Source organism: Heliconius melpomene, chromosome 1 (genome assembly GCF_056956725.1).
Source record: "Heliconius melpomene rosina isolate 202511_hmr_F chromosome 1, ASM5695672v1, whole genome shotgun sequence".
Classification (NCBI taxonomy): Eukaryota; Metazoa; Arthropoda; class Insecta; order Lepidoptera; family Nymphalidae; genus Heliconius; species Heliconius melpomene.
The window spans coordinates 1,107,664-1,124,698 of record NC_140389.1 but is presented as its reverse complement, the minus strand read 5'-3'; the positions used below and the strand labels follow the sequence as shown (position 1 = coordinate 1,124,698).

Sequence of the window (17,035 nt, the reverse complement as noted above, 5' to 3'; positions counted from 1 at the left end):
CAGTATTAAAGGATTTAAAAAAGAATTAAATATTGCCATATTTAATAACTGCAATTTGAAGAAGAAAAAAATTACAATCAACTGATGATTTTTAATTTGTATAGTATTCAAATATGTTAAATCATTTAAATTAAAATTACGAAATTATAAAAATAAAGTTAAATTATTTTATTAGGTACTCTACTAATTCTCTACGAATATATCCAAAAAAAAAAAAATTAAAATATTCTATAAAAATAATTATTTATGCAAACTAATTACTACACAACACATTTAATTTATTTGATACAAAAGACTAAATAAAGAAACTCTGTTTACATTTAAGTGTCCATTGAACCAATTGACTTAATATAGATAAGTATTTAATATCTCAGAGCGAAACAAAAGTACCTATATCATTATGTATTTAAAATTATACTGTTTCTCTGTAATACTTAGTAAGTGCTATTGAAAATTGTTATACTGTACTTAATCGTGAATCGTGATAGCTAAATTATTAACCACATCAAGCTAAGCCTCGGGTATTTCCAAAAATATGGCATAAATTTATATTTTCACGCATATACATATAATTTATATCACTTAAAAATAAACAATAGGTACATTTATGATATAGGATATGAACCTACAACCGTCATATTTAATCTTGCACTATGTCATAACGACGTCATTGAATAAAGAAAATCTGTGTATTTACGTTTTATTTTCCTGTTTCAGTAATATGGCGTCTAGTGTGGATTTATTATCTAACTTCACATGGTTAAATGAGCCTAAACACTGGAATTTTGAAGATAACGTGCTTACTTTCTCAACTGATAACAAAACTGACTTCTGGCAAGGGACGTGGTATAATTTTTTTGTTAACTCTGGACATGTATATGGCATTGAAATTAAAGAAGATTTTACACTGGAGGTAATTTTATGATTGTAATTTACGTTTATTTTACATACAATATACCTACTCGTACCCACTATTTTAAGTAGAGTAAAGATAGTGACTAATCATCAGGATCCGATGCCGATTTTTCGCTCAATTTAAGATATTGCGTGTTGCGCGGCGTAACTGAATGCTGTGTCTTTAAACAAGATCAGAGAAAAAAAATTATTTAAGATCGTATCTGCCAGATGGAATCGAACCTACAACGTATACAGACACCGTACCATTGCGCCATTGTCTAGAATGGTGTCTTTCTAATGTAAATAGAAAGTGGAGAACGGAGTGCCTTTATGCTAAGTTCATTTTGCTCACTGGAATGGAAAACGTAAACAAAATAAAAAAAATAATAATACAGAAATAAATATTCCTCGAGTAAAACTTCAATTCACTTTCACACGTTAAATTACTTGTAATTGACAATACTCACTACTCCGTTTATTCGAGCGCTAAATTACAATAATTATGATTAAAAATACCCGTGTTAAAATGGTGATAACATTTAAAAAAAATATTAATTTCTAAATATAAATACAATAACTGTATCAAATTTTGACTCCCACTTTAAACAATCTTAAGGTCTGCGTTGAAGCTGAATTTAAACATCTTTACGACCAAGCTGGGTTAATGATATACGTAGACGAAAAGCATTGGTTAAAAGCAGGCATAGAGTACAATGATGGACAACCGATGATTGGAAGTGTTCTCACCAGCGGAGGTTCCGATTGGGCTACTGGTAACATTTGTATAATTACCTAATTATGTAATAATTATACAATTTTTGTATAACATGAGTAGAAATTTTTGTATAAAATTATAGAAATTATTATTAAATTAGAGAACGCACTTTGTTGAATATTTCGCATTATCACTAATAATCAACAATTACTGAAGGTCGACATTTGTTTTTAACTACCGAATAAATTAATGAAATGAAATTACGTAATTGAGGACGATGCCATGTCCATATTTTTTTTATTGATCTCTAACAACAACTTTTAGAGAAGTTCAGCTTTAGCACCGCATTAATCTAAGAGTATACCAGTATTTTAACCTAGGCTACTAGGTGTGGGCAGAAGCGAGTATTTGAAATAAGTAAACTACTACTACAAGTACACTAGTACTATATATCACTTTATTCTCTGCTAAAACAGCAGGTAGTAGGACGTAGGCATGAGGACTTCTTGGGAACTTACTGTTAAGAACACTCTGTTCCCATTAAGACACTTGCGTTCTCCTCTTTCCGCTTGCGAATTGAATGGCGGAACTTAACGCCGCGCTTTACCTCTCACCAGTGCGAGAAAATAAAATATTAAATACTTAATTTCCTGGAGTGGGACTCGAACACACACCATGTCGCGTTTTCAGTCGCACGCTTGTGCCCCTGTTCCACGACTGGCCTCATATAATTTTTATTTAGTATAAGTATTTCTTCTCAACAAACTACATACTATAACCATTATTTATTGTTTTAGGAATATTCCAAGGAGACCCCAAGGAGTTTTGGCTGAGATTAACAAAATTGGGCAACGTTTTATGCGTTAAATATTCAATTGATAATAAAATATGGAATTTGTTGCGTTTATCACCATTTATGATTGCAGACAAATATTTTGTGGGTCCCATGAGTTGTTCTCCGCAAAGAGAGGGTTTATCCGTTAAGTTTAGTAATATGATATTTAGTAAGCCAGATAAAGATATTTTACATAATAATTAGAGAAATTTGTATTCATACACCTAATTCAACCTAATCTTGTTGATTTTATTAAATTTTATTTTGTTGGTATTGGTAATGGTTATACTACAATCAACAATTAATTGTTAATTGTAATTTCCTCATAAATAAATGGTCCATTTCAATTAAAATTTGTGCAACTCTGTTTTCTTTACTAATTAATTTAAAAAACTTAAAAGATTCCAATAAAATACAAGTATGAGAAAAATATCTTTAATTATATGTTTTATTAATTTGATCACACATTGTCTTACAATCTGGAATGTAATTGTACAATAAACAGACAAATTTATATACAAATCCAACATAAATCATTATTCATTTTTAATTTGTAGAAATATCTTAGAATATATATATATTACTAAGAAAAATGTATTTCAAAAAACATTTTTCATATACATTTCATGATAAATATTAATTTTATATAATGGCAAAGGAGCCCTTGTTCGCTTCACTCGATAACCCCCTTTCGTTTCGCTCCCTGTTATATCTTATAATTGTTTTTTTAAAGGAAACAATGCAATTAATTATTATTATATCACTTACAACATTGCTTCTACATACACAATATTCTTAATTTCAAACTTATATAAAAAATCGTTGAAGCAATACTTTTGTCAATATAATAGAAAAAAAATATTCAAGAAAGAAGTTATGATTTAATTTAATTCAAATATCAATATTGTATGAATATGTTATAAGATATTACAAAATAAATATTTACCATGAACTACTAAACTAAACACTATTTTCAATTTTTTTCTATATATAATTTTTCACAATTTAAGCTCAGTTTCAGCTTAAAATTTAAAGATGGTGACTTATTTTAAAGTCACATTGTATATGTATAGGCCACAATATATATTTACATTTATTATAATATAACAATTCTACAAACATTTATGTAAATGTACAGTCCATTGTACTAAACAACCAAAAGCTAATAAATGAAGAAATGGTAACAATATAATTTTAGTTTGACGTATCCGAGTGTGTGTATATCGTCTGTACTTCTGTAGCATCATAGCTCCCAAAAGAATAAGAGAGAAGAGAAATATGTTCAACAGTTTGAAAATTATCAGGTCTTTTTTAATGTTGTATTCACCTTTTAAAGTTTTTTGAGTCAGGGGTTTTTATTATCAATTATTAAAAACAATTGTTTGAACATAACGAAATTTGAACCCACTCTAATTAAGACATAAATACATAGTTATATCAAAATCTTTAGAAACTTCCCCACTGTGGGCAATGGAGTGTCTTATCATTAGGTTCCCTCTGCCTACCCGCTGAGTGGGGGATACTGCGTGACGATGATTTATTTAATTTATTTATTCTTTATATACTTGCTATAATTTTTGTTCTCTGGAAGTCTAGAGGGAGCTGACGAACTTATGATTATTAGTTCAAATCCTAAAAATGTATTATATATATATATAATACATATATATAGTTAAATATAAAAGATTTGTAACTAAGTACGTAAGTATACAAGATTTTACAATTTTAATTAGCTTTTAGTTGAATAGTATTAAAAAACGGTAAAATCTTTATTTATAAAGTAAGAGCCTTAGAGGCATATTTCTATTAACTAATACAATAGAAATCTAAAAACTACAAATGCTGTAAACTTTGTTATTTTAGATTAGTGTAAATCTGAAATTGAAAAGAAAAAACATAATTAAAGAATAATCAATCAACCAATTACTGGATTGATTGATTAACTAATTAATAATTGAAGCAAAGGGAACTAATATTTTTATATTATAGCTTAATAGCTAAACTAAATTATATCACAATTCATTCCTAAAACCAAACAATACCTAATAAAATTAATATATATATATATATATATTTAAAAAAACAGAGATCGTGCTTATTTTAATGGTAAAAAAAATGTATTTGTTCTTAAGATGAAGCTCCACTAAATAAAAAATCGAATTATTTATAATAAGATCTGCACGTTCTCTTATAACTTTTTTTGTAATTTTCATTGTTTAATTATAATTAATAACAATTTTCATTCTAATAAAAAATAGTTATCATTCCTTGAAATTATCATTCCATATCATTCATAATGTTTTTTTTTTTCTATCAATAATTTCACTGAATTCACAACACTAAACCGAAAAAAAAGGAGCCAAATAAAAATATTAAACTATTTTGGTCAATTTGGATAAAATTTCCAAAAACTTTGTATGATATGAGAATAGTTTAATTAATTTTTACTTATACATACATTACATACAAAATAAACTCACTTTATTTCTTAAAAACAGAAGAATCGATGTATTTTATGTAATTTACTTATCAATTTATTAATATTTAAATTTGGTTTTATATCTATGTTTACAGAAAAAATATATAATCTGCATTACGTATACCTTTTTAAATGTAATTTGGAAATTCCAATTCTTTTATATAATATGAATATATTTAATGTTATATATTATTTATCATGTATTCACAATTTATTAAATATTATTACTATATAATTAATTTTTCATACAAATTCTTATAAACTGTTTTACGTTTACATTAAATTTGATATAACGTCAACATGCAATTTAAAAAAAATATATATTGTGTTTTTTTTAAATTGTCAATACAGATAATTAATAATAATATGTTTTTAATTTTAAACACAAATTTCTTTGAAAAGTAAATAAATATATTCATGTAGGACTTAATTCTTGTGTACAATTGTCCAATGGTTCCGTCTTTATTGACATTTGTAATGGCTGGAGAGGTACTGGAGCTACTTTCGAACGCTCCAGGTTATACATCTGTAATATTAATGTATATCATTATTTAAATATAAATTACTAGTTTTTACCAATGGTGAACAAATTTTAATAACTGAGAGTTGTGGACGACACATTCTAAGAAACTCTCTTCCTACCATGGGTTACATAGAAACGATTAACGTGGTGTAAGCCTATGTCAAGACACTTTGTCCACTTTCCACCTGAATTGAGACTGCATAACGAGTGGTGTAACTCAACATCGCGTTTTGTCTAAACAAGGCGGGGAGATGAATATAATTAATTCCTCCTTACGCTTTGAATATTTTAAATTATTTTTCGAATTAATATATAAGATTCTTTATTCAACCAAATTAACACAGACATACTCTAGAAGAGATCTCTTCCAGCCAACCCCGTCGAAGTGGATAGGTGCAAAGTAGCGGAAAAGACAGTGCAGTGAAATTGAGAAAGACAAAAAAAAAAACTAATAGTAATATAATTAATCTCCTAGAGGTTTACACGGTTTATTGACAATGTGGTACGAAATTACTTTCTAAATGCGAAATAAGAAAATTCAGTAAAAAAAACATTAAACATTATTTAATTTAACTTTTAATGTGAATTTAGTGTAGAAAGTATTTTAAAATATTTTTAAGCTAATATTGTTTAGTACGATTTTTGCAGTGGGCAAAAGACTATTCTGGAGAGGGCACAGTAACCATTCCTACTACCATGAAAAGAATATAATATTTTACTATCATTTACTTTGTTAAGTTTAGCCCCAATGGTTCGATAGAAATGACAGAGTATTGGGTATGAGTGACACATGTCACTCTACTGTTCGTATTGTAATAGAGCATAACATTTCTCAATAAATGGACCTATATTTTTTATTTCAATACAAATCAGTAGTTCTTGAGATAGGCGCGTTGAACCAAACAGCTATATGTATAATACATAAGTATAAATAGTATTGAATAAAATACCTTCATAAACAACGGTGTGGATAGCTGAGCGACGCTTGTTGCCTTATTAAAGGAATCTTCATCATTGAAAGAAACATCTATTGGTGGTACTTTGAGTTTTGGAAACCTTTTCTTGGATAACTGTTCTTCATCAGAATCTGATGGCGGTGGACGTACCTGGAATTAAAATTTTTACGTGAGGTTATATATATTAGTTTCACAGTGTATCCAGCCTATATCTAGATAAGTAGGAGGTGGGCAGTTGAGACTACGTTTAAGTAAGTTGTTTGTCTAACCAGAACGGGGAAATGGACGTAATCCTCCTCATGGGAGCTGAACCTACTATATACTACCAATCTTTTAATAATTAAACTAAAGAATACCTTTCTCGGTCTTCCAGGGCCTCGTCTCTTAGGCGGCATCGGTAATGGAGATGGGGAACGGGCCTGTTATAAACAAAGTATTACATTTTACAAAATTAAAAATTTACATTATTACAAAAAAAAAGATCTAAAATACTTTCAAATTGCAAACTTTTCAAAAAGTAGATGACGTTTTCAAAAAAATGATAATTTTATAATAGGTGGAATAGAATTTAAAACCAAAAATAATTTTGAAAAATATATGTGTGTTTAAGTTAGAACCACTATTAATAAAATCTGTGCGATAGAGTAAAACGTAGAGAAAATAAAAAAAAGAAAACTCACTCTACGTTTCCTCACAGGCCTACTTCCATCAGCCGATCTGGTAGTCATAGACAATTTGGACTCGCTGGACTTAGTAATCGAGTTCTCCACAATTTCCTCCTTCGCTAGAATTCCGCTCATACGATTCTTAAAAAAGCTGTCCTCCGCCATTTTTAAAGCTTCAAAACACTTGTGGCCTTGTAGTGCATATCTAATAATCTTTAATACTTCTATACGACACAGTAATCGAGTGTCGTCATCCATTTTCTTGAATAACGGTAGTAACGAGTTCATAAATAGTTTGTCATCATCGAAATGATCGTCGGGCAATATAGTATTGGCGTCTATTTTAATTTCTAATTTTTTCTCTGTATCTATGGTGGCTTGGTTACATTTGTCGAGGGTTTCTGGTTTCTCGTGGAAGTCGGGTTTGGTTTTTAAATCGAGAGGTCTGTCGGGTAGTTCGTGTTTTATACGCGGTATGTCTTCTGGGGGAGGATGTTGGGGTGAGTTGGACACTTCTGAGAACGATTCGTATTTGTCTTGGGAGTATCGGGGTTTTCTGTGAATAAAGAGAATAAAAAGAAGATTAGTATTTAATTTAGATACTTAAATATTATAGGCTATTAAAAATTAATATCGATAAAAAATTCAAAACAATCCTTCACAGAAACGAAGCTGCGTCATCAGAAAATATCATTTTAATTGTAACATACAATCAAACATTATTTTTGAACAGTGTTTCACTGAAAAAGAACCTCTAACAGAACATATGAACAGAGTGTCTCGACAGAGAGGACCACGAGGGGTCATAAATACATTTCATACGCCATATTTAAAAAACTGAACTGAACTGTACATTTCAGTCTTACAAATGCGGACCCCACACGGACCCATGGAACCCACAATCATCGTATCTTTGGTCAGCTACATCACTACGCCATGATAGCCTCAAATTATAGTTCTTAACACATCATAAGAGAAAGAAAAACATCGATTATATCAGATCACTACTTATCAATAACATTATAAACAACTGGACCACGTTATTGTTATTGAGACGGACATGCCATCTTGCCCGGTTATTACCAACATAACGGGCAAAGCGGAACTACTTAATGCCAATTATTCAATAGTTCTGTCAACTTTGTGTTGGAGTGTACTCCAGCATCTGTTATGCAACTATCTAGTGCATACTGTATCATAAACTAATTTTGGTTTATTTGTATTGGAGCTATAGTAACTTGAAATAATATTTGGAGAAAAATTGTTTCTTTTTTTATTATTTTTGTCTTCACGCATATATGGGGCATGTAAGGTAGGCAGAGAGAATGTGTGCTAAGACATTTTTTTCTCATTTTCGCTCAATTATAGAGGTATAAATATAAAAAATATTTTTTTCCAAATTCTTTACTGAATAAAAAAGCTTCCAACGTTAAATTACAAAATCAGGTATAAATAAAACAAAGAGATATGCAATCAGCAAAAATACATTCATGGTACGTCCATTTCGTCCGCACATTAAATGGCCCGATTCTGTTATTTAGTCTAAAAATTCGCTTTTTTATCATTTAAAATTCGATCGTGATCTTTCGGACAGAACATCGAACTCTTTAGTAGACTTTTATAAGTAGTTCTAAAGCTCGATAATATATACAGAAAAACGTATCTAGAAAATCTACTCACTTATTCTGCAAAGCACGCAGCAAGAAGGACATCTGCCTGTGATACTGGTATCTCCTGCTGCCCGGTGGACACTGCTCCGGCGGCGGGCATTTGCCCTGTCGAAACGCTTTGGTGTACGAATCTCGTATGGACCGCCATCTTTTCTGTACTTCTTTACCTGTTGACAAGAAAAATAATATATAAGCATTTCAGTCCAACTTTAATGGCAATTAACCTTTAACTGCTTTTCACGATTTAAGTAAAAGGTACAGCAGGATCGATAAGTCTTGGCGTCCCTGAAGTTAGTCTTTCTGAACTTTTGAGACTTGTTCACTCCGGAAGGAAGAAACTAATCAAAAGTAGGAAAATCCTAAAATCAAATCAGCTAACGTGACGGCGACTAATATAGTGTATTTACTAGCGGAACTTAATATATTATATGGGAAAGTACCGATAATATGTACAGAAACATATTTCTGTTAACATTGAAGTTACTGAATATCTCCACACAGGGAAACCCAGTGAGATACAAATCTCAATTGATGACATTCCAGTGATTTTCTTGTTCAATTATAAAACTTATTTTGTGCCATGATTAGATTACTTTTATAATATTGTATTATTTATGTAAATAAAATAATGAATAAATAAAACAATATTAACAATTTTGGCGTATACAGAAAAACACACAGATTTAAAAGAAACATTACTGCATCTTAAATTTTAACTAATTTGCATATTATATTAGAAAAGAAACAAAAGATGATTCAAAATAAAACATTTCGGACCTCTGAGAACATTATCGGCATTTAATGAGTCATTGTAAAAGGAAGCACTATCGCATCGGGCGCATTCTTTGTATGCCGAACGAGGTGTTAGTTTTTGCTGATCTTTTTATTATAATAATAACAATTATGTCATGAAATAGATAAGACATAACGGCATTTTTAGGACACATATGGGTTCGTGGCTGGCAAACGTGACTATTGGGGGTTCAGTTCCCAATCGTAGGATTGAATTATATTTATTTCTTCAGCGTTTGCGTTGAGTTCTACCAATCAACACGTGATGTCTCCAAAATTGGGCGTTGGATGAACGTAATTTTAGGTTCCCTTTGCCTACCCTGTTAAATGCAAGGTAAAAGATGAAACTAATTAAAAAAAATTATGATTGTGGATATCATATAACCTTATAGTTATTTTGTATTATCTTTTAATTTTAAAAGTTAAACAATTCTTTTTAATCTGTATTATAATTAGCGCTAAACATATTATTGTAGCATCATACTTTCAAAGAGTTAAGAGTAATCAGCGTATTTTTATCACTTCCTGTATTAGAGAGCGATAGGTACGTAGAGCAGGAGTACGTAGTGACTCAATCACTCTGATATTTAATGCAAGCACATTTCTTATTTATTAACTGGATTCAATATTTTACCGAATTTTACATTATAGCATAGAGGCCGTCATGGCGCAGCGGCGCAAGGGTGTGACTGTAACGCGACGGTTGTGGGTTCGATCTCCACTCGAGGAAGTGAAATATTTATTTACTTTCCATTTCTTCGTTCTGGTGTCGACGCAAAGCGTGGCGTTAAGTTCTACCATTCAACATGCAATGCTAGAATTCGGCAGAAAGACATACCGTTTCCATTAATTCCATTCCCCATTAGTCGCCGAATTTTAGAGACATTACATGCTGAGTGACGGAACTCGACGCTTGGAGCGAGGAAAATGAAAATATTTATTATAGTGTTTTCTTTATCAGTTTTTCCCCCCATTAAACAAATATTAAAAAAGTAGATAATCCACTATATAAATGTGTATAAAATTTTTTTTTTTTAAATACAACTTATCACTTATTTAAATATATCATAAAGTATTATAAATTATATGAATTGAAACTATATAATAGTTTATATATTGGTATAAAAGTAAAACGCGTCGGTATGAAATGTCGGGGTGAGATTAACACAGCGCCCTTGGGAGTTAACTGGTTTCCTCACCACGTTTAATAGAATTGAACGTTCGCTTTGTAAAAAAAACTGTAGAAGTGTGTTATAATTATTTATAATATTATAAAGTTTTGTTTCTAATAATGCACTAATGAATGACAAATTACATTTGCAAGATTTTCCCCCTAGAATAATTAGCAAGAAGAAAATAGGCTATAGTGTAAATTTTTAGCAAATTTTGCAAATTATGACTGGCAATTTTTAAAACAAAAAAAAATAAAAAAAATAATGATTTTTATTACAAAAAAAAAGGAAAATTCTAAATATTTCGTTTACTTTAAGACAAATTTGAATTTAGATCCTGTATTATATACACATGTGGGAATAAATTAAATAAGGAAAATTAAAAACAATGACTAAATTTTATATTCAATTTCTATTTGTTCAAGTTAATACTTTAATAAAAAGAAGCCAAGCACTCTAACAAAAGTAACCATAATCAAGATAACGTATTCGACGAAAAGTGTACGTAATGTTTTCTAGTCTACACCTAAACTTAGTGAACACTATAGGTGGTTTTTAGCCAGCAAAATTGTATACGTATATAATATGTTTTTTAATTTTATTTTAGCGGGGTAGGCAGAGGGAACCTGGGGACCTAGTGTTAAGATACTCCGTTTCCCATTAAGATATTTCAGTTCTCTACTTTCTTGCGTGTTGAGTGGCGGAGCGCAGGTATATGGTATATTTCTGGCGTAAAATTACATCTGAATTCAGAAGAGAATTTAACAGAATTAAGTCACTTCGTTCTTCAAATGAGAAAAAGATTATATCTATTAAGATAAGACTAAATAACTGAGAAGCTAGTTTTCTAAAACCGAAATTAAAGCTAAATATCAAATAGGTTTAAACAACTTAGCTTCTGTGAAGGCATCCAGTATATATTACATAAAAATCAATAAATTCAACTCATGTCAATCAAGGTTGTGTTATATAATATCTAAGGCATTTCAAATATCCCTTTGGCATAGCAGTGTAGACTTCTAAAGTCTTCTAAAGATGCCTTTTTTGTTCGATATAAAAAAATCTAGAATAATTATATTCTAGAGAAGTTTCTAGAGCTTTACAAACCAATTCAAGAAATTATAAAAAAAAAATACAAGAAAACATTCTACGTCAAGACGACGGCTCTTGTTTTATACGCACACGCAGGTATAAAGGTGACGTAACTAAATGAGTTACAAATATGTACGTTTCTATTATAACAATATCAAATGGAGATAAGTGTTATCACTAATTACTTAACTACTGACAGTTTTACATAAATATTCAATTTAATATGTATTCATTCTTATTTATCTATATAATAATAATAAAAGCTTTACGCTGTATCCGGTATTCCCGGGTGGGAAGAAGGAACCTACATTTATAACATAACAAGAAGATAAATATTTCAACAATTTTATTAAAATCTCCACCATTTTCAATACAGTGATAAATAAAGAATCGTACAAAAATAAGACGAAAAACAAAATCAAAGTAAAAGTAAGCGCATCGAAAATGAGGATGGACAGATCTTGCTCTCGCGTGAAGGAGATGATTCATTTAGTTCATATTAAAAATAAGTATTAAAATGAACATTTAATTTTTTCTATATAGCTTTTATACTTTTTCCCCTGTACACTTATATTTATATTCTTTATTGCACAAAAAAAAAATGTACAATAGGCGGGCTTAACGCTAAGAAGCATTTTCTACCAGGTGTAGGTGTGCAAAAATAAAAAATAAAATATCAATTTTCAAAATACATACAGATATATGTATATAATAAATACAATATATTATCTATATACAACCTAATAAAATATATATATTATATATATACAAACATAAATACATATATATATTATACTTTATACTATATAGGAGGGAAAGCTAGTGTTAACACACTCTGTTTTTTCCAGTATTGACGATAAATTAATGTTATTTGTGTAAAAAAATATTTAGATAGTAGTTTTTTAGCTTTATTTAGTATCTCGTATATAGCAGGGTTCTCTCCTCACTCCTCACATTTCGCCATTATTCCTCACTTTCCATCTACTTTCAGGATATTGCGTGCTGAATCGCGAAACTCAACTGAAGAAAAGAAAAAAAGAGTACATTTAATAAATAAATTTATTAAATGAAATAAATAAATTTAATAAATGTATTCAATATTTTGTGGAAAACTTTTAAATATAAAAAGTATTTTAATAAGGTCGCCTTAAAAGACTTGCCATATAAATAAAGTGCATACATATTTTTAATTAACACAATGGCCACTTACTTCATGCAGTTAAAATAGTTGTGAGTGCTACAATTGAAAATTCCTTGGAGACCGATTTTAAGTGTTTATAAATTACAATAATTCTTCAACAAATGGTGGCATTTAGTTTCTAAATTCAATAGGTAGGAGCTGACGTGACTCATAGCTTATACGCGAAGATTGTGAGTTAAAAATATAGGAATAATGTTTATATTAATTAGGTACCTACTACTATTATTTATTTCATATTCTTCCTAACAATTATTTTGCAGCAATTCTCTCAAACAAAACGCCTCACTAAAACAAATACTGTCTTAAGTAGAAAATAGAAAACATAGAGTCCACACTCTCTACCTATCCCGTACGACAATAAAATTAAAATGCGTGAACATAAACACAATAATAATATATAGCACATACATTTATCAACTCAACACGGTTGCCATTTTATTTGCAATACCGAGGTCGAGGCTCGCGCGGACAAGTCAAGTTGAAGGACGGCATATTTACGGAAAAACGATCTATTCGATATTTTAATAAGCGTATATAATATAATGTTCAAATACTCACGTTTATGTTTTGTATAGTGTTAATACACTTTTAGTATAGTGTTAGACTTAGGACATTAAGAAGACTGGGTTAAAAATATCTATTAATTTAGTTTATTTTAAATTTTCACACTATGAAAATTAAAAAACAAATGTTAAAATTATAAATATGAATTGGAACCAAAAGTAAGAATATCAAAAACAATAAAATAAAATTTTATTTTAATACAATACTATTGAAAATGTACCTGTTATAATAAAACTGTTATTAGGTATAAGAAAATATCTAAAGTCTCAACTTGGTTGAAAGAAGCGAGATGTATAACTAAATAATTCTTTTTATTTTAATAACTTTTTCAATATCATAAGCTATTTTTTTTATTTAAAAACCTTGCAATTGCACTTTATTTCATCATATTATAAGGATAAGCTTTCAAGTTTTTGGATTTCCCTTTGTAAGGTCTACATCTCGACTAACGATGACGCATAATTATCACTCACGTTTTAACCTGCGTTATTTTATTTTAATCTATTGTTTTTCCCATTTTAAATGTAACAAAATTAATATTTATACATTTAATGCAAAAATAATGTTAATAAGTCCACGTTTATATGAAAAGGAAATTACCACCACTCTTCTATTTTTGACTAAATTCAAAACATTGCTTGCCGACAGTTGCTCGCTTGTCAACGCTGGGTTGAGCGGTTAACAGTCAGAGAACAGTAGAGCGAGTAAATAGAAAAAAATAAGTTTTGTCCGATCGGAATCGAACCCACAGCCATCGCGCTCTCAGTGAGATCATAAATAAAAAAAAATCTTAAATTAATTATAACTTAAAATAATAATCTTTTTTAGTTATAATAGTAAAGTAAATATTAATTGATATAAATTCGATCAAAATCATAAGAGGCTATTGTTTAACTGCCGAGTCACGAACCCGATGCAATAATTTCTTAAAACAACGTGCATAGCAGTTTCTCTATTTGGAATACTACTAGTTTCGCTATTTCCTTCTTCCGATATTTAACATTTATTGCTGATAATTTTTATACTTTCAAAATAAATATATTTTTTAGCTGATGATATCAAATCATATTTTTTTATTTTCACGCTATATCCCGCACATAGCAGGATAAGGAGAAACCTGGGAACCTAAAGTTATGTTAAGAAACTTCCGTTTCCCATTTTCCGCCGAATTCTGGAGGCATTGGTGTTGACTGTCGGATCTCAACACCGCGCTTTACCTCGACAACAGAGCGAAGAAATGAACATATTATTTACGCGTATAATACGCGTTTACAGGCACGCGCTTGTGAATCTGCACCACGACTGGCTTATTATGTGACAAAAATAATAATTATATATCAAATTAAATATATATTTTTATTTTTCGATACAGAAAAAACACAGTATTGGGTAGACATGCGGACGATGCTTGAAAAAACTTCTTTTGTTAATGATAATTATATTGCAGATAACAGATAAGCTTAAAATTTAAATAAAAAGTATCGGACTAATTTAGTACGTAATCTGGAGCATAGTTCCTTATCACTTGACGTTTAAGCGCTGGCTGTGATCCAGCTATATACTAACCGAGACGAATAAAAAAAACTTAGTCAGCAGATTTGCTTTAAAACAAAAGTAATATTTAAAATAAAAACTTTATTTTATCAATAATAAAAAAACTAGGATTAAAATGAACACTAGGAACAAAATGATAAAAAAATATAATGTATATTAACTTAATAAAGTACAAAGGCTTAATAATTAAACACCTTAATCCGAATCACCAAAAAAAAACAAAAATTATGTAAATATTTGTGCAAATTGCAAATTTTGTCATTTACAAAATATAATAGTGATGTGCTTCGAATGAATAATTCAATACGAACGACGTCGTGTGTAACACATCATGTATAGTATAGTATAATATTGAAGTAATGAAGTTCATTTGTCGTGGAACGTCCGAGAGTACAGTACCATCGACAAGTCATGGTCGCTATGAAATACGGTTTTCTGATCATTTGCTCATTATTCTCTAGAGAATAATCGAACGTAAGAAAATTTCTAAAATCAAGACTGTGGAGGTATCTTACAGCTAAATTCAAAGTGGCCACAACTGGTCGACCGTACTGTACAGCATAACTTTAAATAATAAAACAATCATATAATAATGGTGAGGCGGGAACGATATCTGTTTTCAATGACAATTTAGTTATTTGCGCATTGCATGGGTGTGCTTCTGTATAATATTTATATTTTAAAACAGAATCAGTCGTTTTTTTTAAATATTTATTTGTTCCTCAAAATCATAATAAAAAATATTTAAACATATTTTTAATAATTAAATAATTTTCTTGGTTTAGTGAGAACGAGGAATTGAATTAATAAATATTAAATTATAAATCAATTTTAAATAATAATTTATAAAAATAAAATAACTATGAATTAAATAGAAATGATAATTATTAATTATTACAAATTTCAAGGTAACTGCCATGTAAAACTAAAACTCTGCTTTTCTTTAAATTTTAAAAAATTATAAATCAAACTTAAATAATTTAATAAGCATAAAAATTAAATAAACTGTAAATGAAATAGAAATAATAACCATTATTATTTCTATTATAAATTTCAAAGTCAAGATAAGTTGTCTTGAAAAAATATTAGTTTCAAACTGAATCTCGCATATCTGCGTGCCACGACTACTACTAATTTTAAGACGTTGCGTGTTAAGTGATGTGACCCAACGCCACGCTATGTCTTTTTACCAGAGCGGAGACATGAAAATACATTATTATCCCGAGTGGGAATCGAACCCAAACGCCACAACCGTCGCGTTTACCGCTGCGCCACGACGGCCTCATGAAAAACAATGACCACATATAAATTACATACCATAAATAGAATGATTTAAACTAACAATCAATTATAATAAGATCATTATTATAAATTACAATACCCGCACTATTTAAGAATGCCTGGGATTGTATGGTCGTATGTAGGTACTTGCATATTTTTGTTACGATTTTCCTTATATTTTTAGTTTCACGTTTGTCCTACATTTAGCAAAAAAAGTAAAGACAAGCTAGTGTTAAGGCACTCCATTTTCCACTGTCTTTAATTTTAGAAAAATTACTGGTGTACCAAATATTTATGTTTAAATTATAGAAAGCATATAATTTTTAAATTATCAATAAAACCTGTTTAAGTGTTCAAAATTAATTAAGAATAATTTAAATATTTCCTCAAGTGGGTTTTGAACATACAACCCACCAATCAACCACTCGGAAATATACACATTATAATATAAAAACTAAAAAGGTAATATAAATGTACATTTGTACATGTTCCTTTTTAAGTTATAAAGAATAATATTTACATTTTACATATAACCCTATAAACGGTTACATATTACGTACACTCTACCGCCAGGTGTGATAAGAAATTAGTGTATTAAAAAGAGCACGTTTAAAAATAAAACTAAATAGCATAAAAAAA

The 17,035-nt window shown here is 29.4% G+C and overlaps 2 protein-coding genes across 6 annotated transcripts in view; one reads left to right on the top strand and one right to left on the bottom strand.

Moving 5' to 3' along the window:
- Positions 1-292: 292 nt before the first annotated feature.
- Positions 293-5,294, top strand: LOC146540877 (uncharacterized). Of its 4 annotated transcripts, none has more exons than XM_085195486.1 (4): positions 293-441; positions 718-913; positions 1,514-1,670; positions 2,410-5,294. In XM_085195486.1, exons 1-4 carry the CDS (start codon positions 401-403, stop codon positions 2,649-2,651), a joined length of 636 nt encoding a protein of 211 aa, XP_085051612.1. In that variant the 5' UTR covers positions 293-400; the 3' UTR covers positions 2,652-5,294. The 4 variants fall into 4 exon arrangements, with proteins under 4 accessions (XP_085051612.1, XP_085051638.1, XP_085051621.1 ...); XM_085195512.1 differs by having other exon boundaries at positions 338-437; XM_085195495.1 differs by having other exon boundaries at positions 366-521.
- The window catches only part of LOC146540876 (uncharacterized), a 26,723-nt gene continuing 12,556 nt past the window's right edge, over positions 2,869-17,035 (bottom strand). For both annotated transcript variants that reach the window (XM_085195438.1, XM_085195447.1), the window contains 5 exons: positions 8,751-8,907; positions 7,086-7,626; positions 6,762-6,824; positions 6,400-6,555; positions 2,869-5,452 (listed from right to left, as the gene is read on the bottom strand). In XM_085195438.1, coding sequence (XP_085051564.1) covers positions 5,342-5,452; positions 6,400-6,555; positions 6,762-6,824; positions 7,086-7,626; positions 8,751-8,907 — 1,028 coding nt within the window. In that variant the 3' untranslated portion in view covers positions 2,869-5,341. The remainder of the gene's footprint in view (positions 5,453-6,399; positions 6,556-6,761; positions 6,825-7,085; positions 7,627-8,750; positions 8,908-17,035) is intronic.

What these genes read in the sequence shown, in the direction of transcription:
- LOC146540877 (XM_085195486.1), top strand. Translation starts at nt 401, where the DNA reads ATGTATTTAAAATTATACTGTTTCTCTGTAATACTTAGTAA. An exon ending in TTCTCTGTAATACTTAGTAA is followed by an intron (nt 442 to 717) that starts GTGCTATTGAAA and finishes TTCCTGTTTCAG; the next exon opens with TAATATGGCGTCTAGTGTGG. An exon ending in AGGTTCCGATTGGGCTACTG is followed by an intron (nt 1,671 to 2,409) that starts GTAACATTTGTA and finishes TTATTGTTTTAG; the next exon opens with GAATATTCCAAGGAGACCCC.